The 1850-nt window shown below is 48.8% G+C and overlaps 1 protein-coding gene across 1 annotated transcript in view; it reads right to left on the reverse strand.

The window, feature by feature from the left end:
* Nucleotides 1–92: 92 nt before the first annotated feature.
* Nucleotides 93–1850, reverse strand: part of EMH_0041910 (uncharacterized protein) — a gene marked incomplete at both ends in the record, with an annotated part of 8577 nt that continues 6819 nt past the window's right edge. Inside the window, 4 exons of the mRNA XM_013499212.1 lie at nt 93–196; nt 420–779; nt 960–986; nt 1583–1624. Coding sequence (XP_013354666.1) covers nt 93–196; nt 420–779; nt 960–986; nt 1583–1624 — 533 coding nt within the window. The remainder of the gene's footprint in view (nt 197–419; nt 780–959; nt 987–1582; nt 1625–1850) is intronic.

Raw genomic sequence — 1850 nt, forward strand, 5'->3', positions numbered from 1 at the left:
ATATATATATATATATATATATATATATATATATACAGGTAGATATGTGTATACAAGGGTTCTTTTGCATCCCAGTGCCCACTGTGTGTGCATCACATACCAGCTGCGGATGCTGCGCCCTCCTGGCCCGTCTGCAGCATCAGGGCCGCCCACTGGGCCGCATCGAACCGCCTCGGCAGTTGTTGAACCTCTTGTCCTGCAGCAAAGAAACGTTTATATTCAATTCGACCCATGGCATTCGCAATTACATAGGACCTGGGATTGGCACGTGGTCAGTGCAGACGTCTATCTTTTTCAGAAATTTAGCCCCGCTCATTTGAGTAGACCCTTGCAACAACAGTTAAGTAATTGTGAGAAATTAGGCTAATGTGGGGCTTGATCGCTTGCACTGTTGTACTAAACGTTCGCCAAAGGCTGACCTGGAGGTGTCACCACGCAGAGTTCCTGCGTTAGTTTCTGCTTCGGATTAGATGCAGAGCGCAGCGCGTTCACGAGCGAAAGACTATTTAAAGGGAACGTAAGATTCCAGTGGGACAGCATCCGGTCAAATGCTATTCCAGGCTTGGTGATTTGCCGCATGTACTCAGCGTAACGGAGAGCAGCACACAAGGCCGCAACAGATTTGTCGGATTTGAGCTTTTTGTGTGCTGCTTCGGCCCAAGCACGCAGCCCTCCTTCCTGAGCCAGCCAGTTCCTTAAACCCCCAGCCATTGTACTGGGAGGCACCCGTTTTCCCCCAGCGCGAGAAGCTGAGCTGAAGATCGCCGCAAGCGCTGCCGCTGCAGAGACAACCGCGTAGCAGAGAAAACACGAAAACATCGGCAAGCGCCTAGGCATAGACCGCTCCACTCAGGAGCTTTCGAGTCTCTGCAAGGTCTAAGTAACAGCATGAACAGAAAGCTGTCGTTTCATCCCCATCTACAACTTCTGTGGCAGTATACCAATCTGCCGCTACTTACTGATTTGGGAGCACATTTTATGATGACCTGCAAACAGCGCAAACGTGCATGGTTTATCGAGTATGGAGTAGACATAGACATATAGATATAGGTGCAGATGTAGATATACAGATACATAAATATATAGATATAAATGCAGATATATATAGATAGAGATATAGCTTCTGTGTTCTAGGGTTCTAAGCGACTTCAATTTGTAGGTGAGGAGGCAAGGGGGGATGAGGAGGGGCATGCTTTGACATACGTAGCCTTTTTGCCGCTGTCCTGGACAGTCCACCAAGTGCCAGCAGCAACGGAGAGCTTGTTTCTGGGCTCTTGCGAAGAAGGACGCACTTTGCATCCTGTAGGGACCTCCCCAGTACTTCAGCTGAGGCGCAGACCTCTATGGCTTTTGCCTCATTTTCAGCAGCTTGCAGCAGGGGTTGAATTCCTCCAAGGAGGCGATGGGAAATGGCTGATACTTGTAAGTTCAGCTGCACGCTCGATGTTACAGGTGAGTTTGCTGAACACATCGCAACGCATCAACAGCGGCAGGAGCCAGCCAATCAAATTTGTTTTAGTGAGGCGATCAATCTGCAGACTTTTAAGATGCGAAAAAGTCGGAATTTATCGAGTTTACTCACGTGTTGGAGAAGCCAAAGGTGTGCCGCCTTCAATTTCCTTGGCTGGAAAGCAAACGCATCATCACACGGAGGAAAGAAACTGCCATACTAGGTAAATTCCACCTGCTTCTGCTGGAACGTTACAGTTCTTAACATGTGTTCGCAAACCCGACATGTTGCAGAAGGCTCAGTGTGTAACATATGGGGCGATAAGACTAAACGCTGCTCTTCGTTTCTTGGCTGCTTTGGTCTTTTGGCCCCGGGGGACGTGTAAGTCGCCCTAAGCATT

The sequence above is a fragment of the Eimeria mitis genome, genomic scaffold (genome assembly GCF_000499745.2).
Source record: "Eimeria mitis Houghton genomic scaffold, Emh_scaff41, whole genome shotgun sequence".
NCBI lineage: Eukaryota > Apicomplexa > Conoidasida > Eucoccidiorida > Eimeriidae > Eimeria > Eimeria mitis.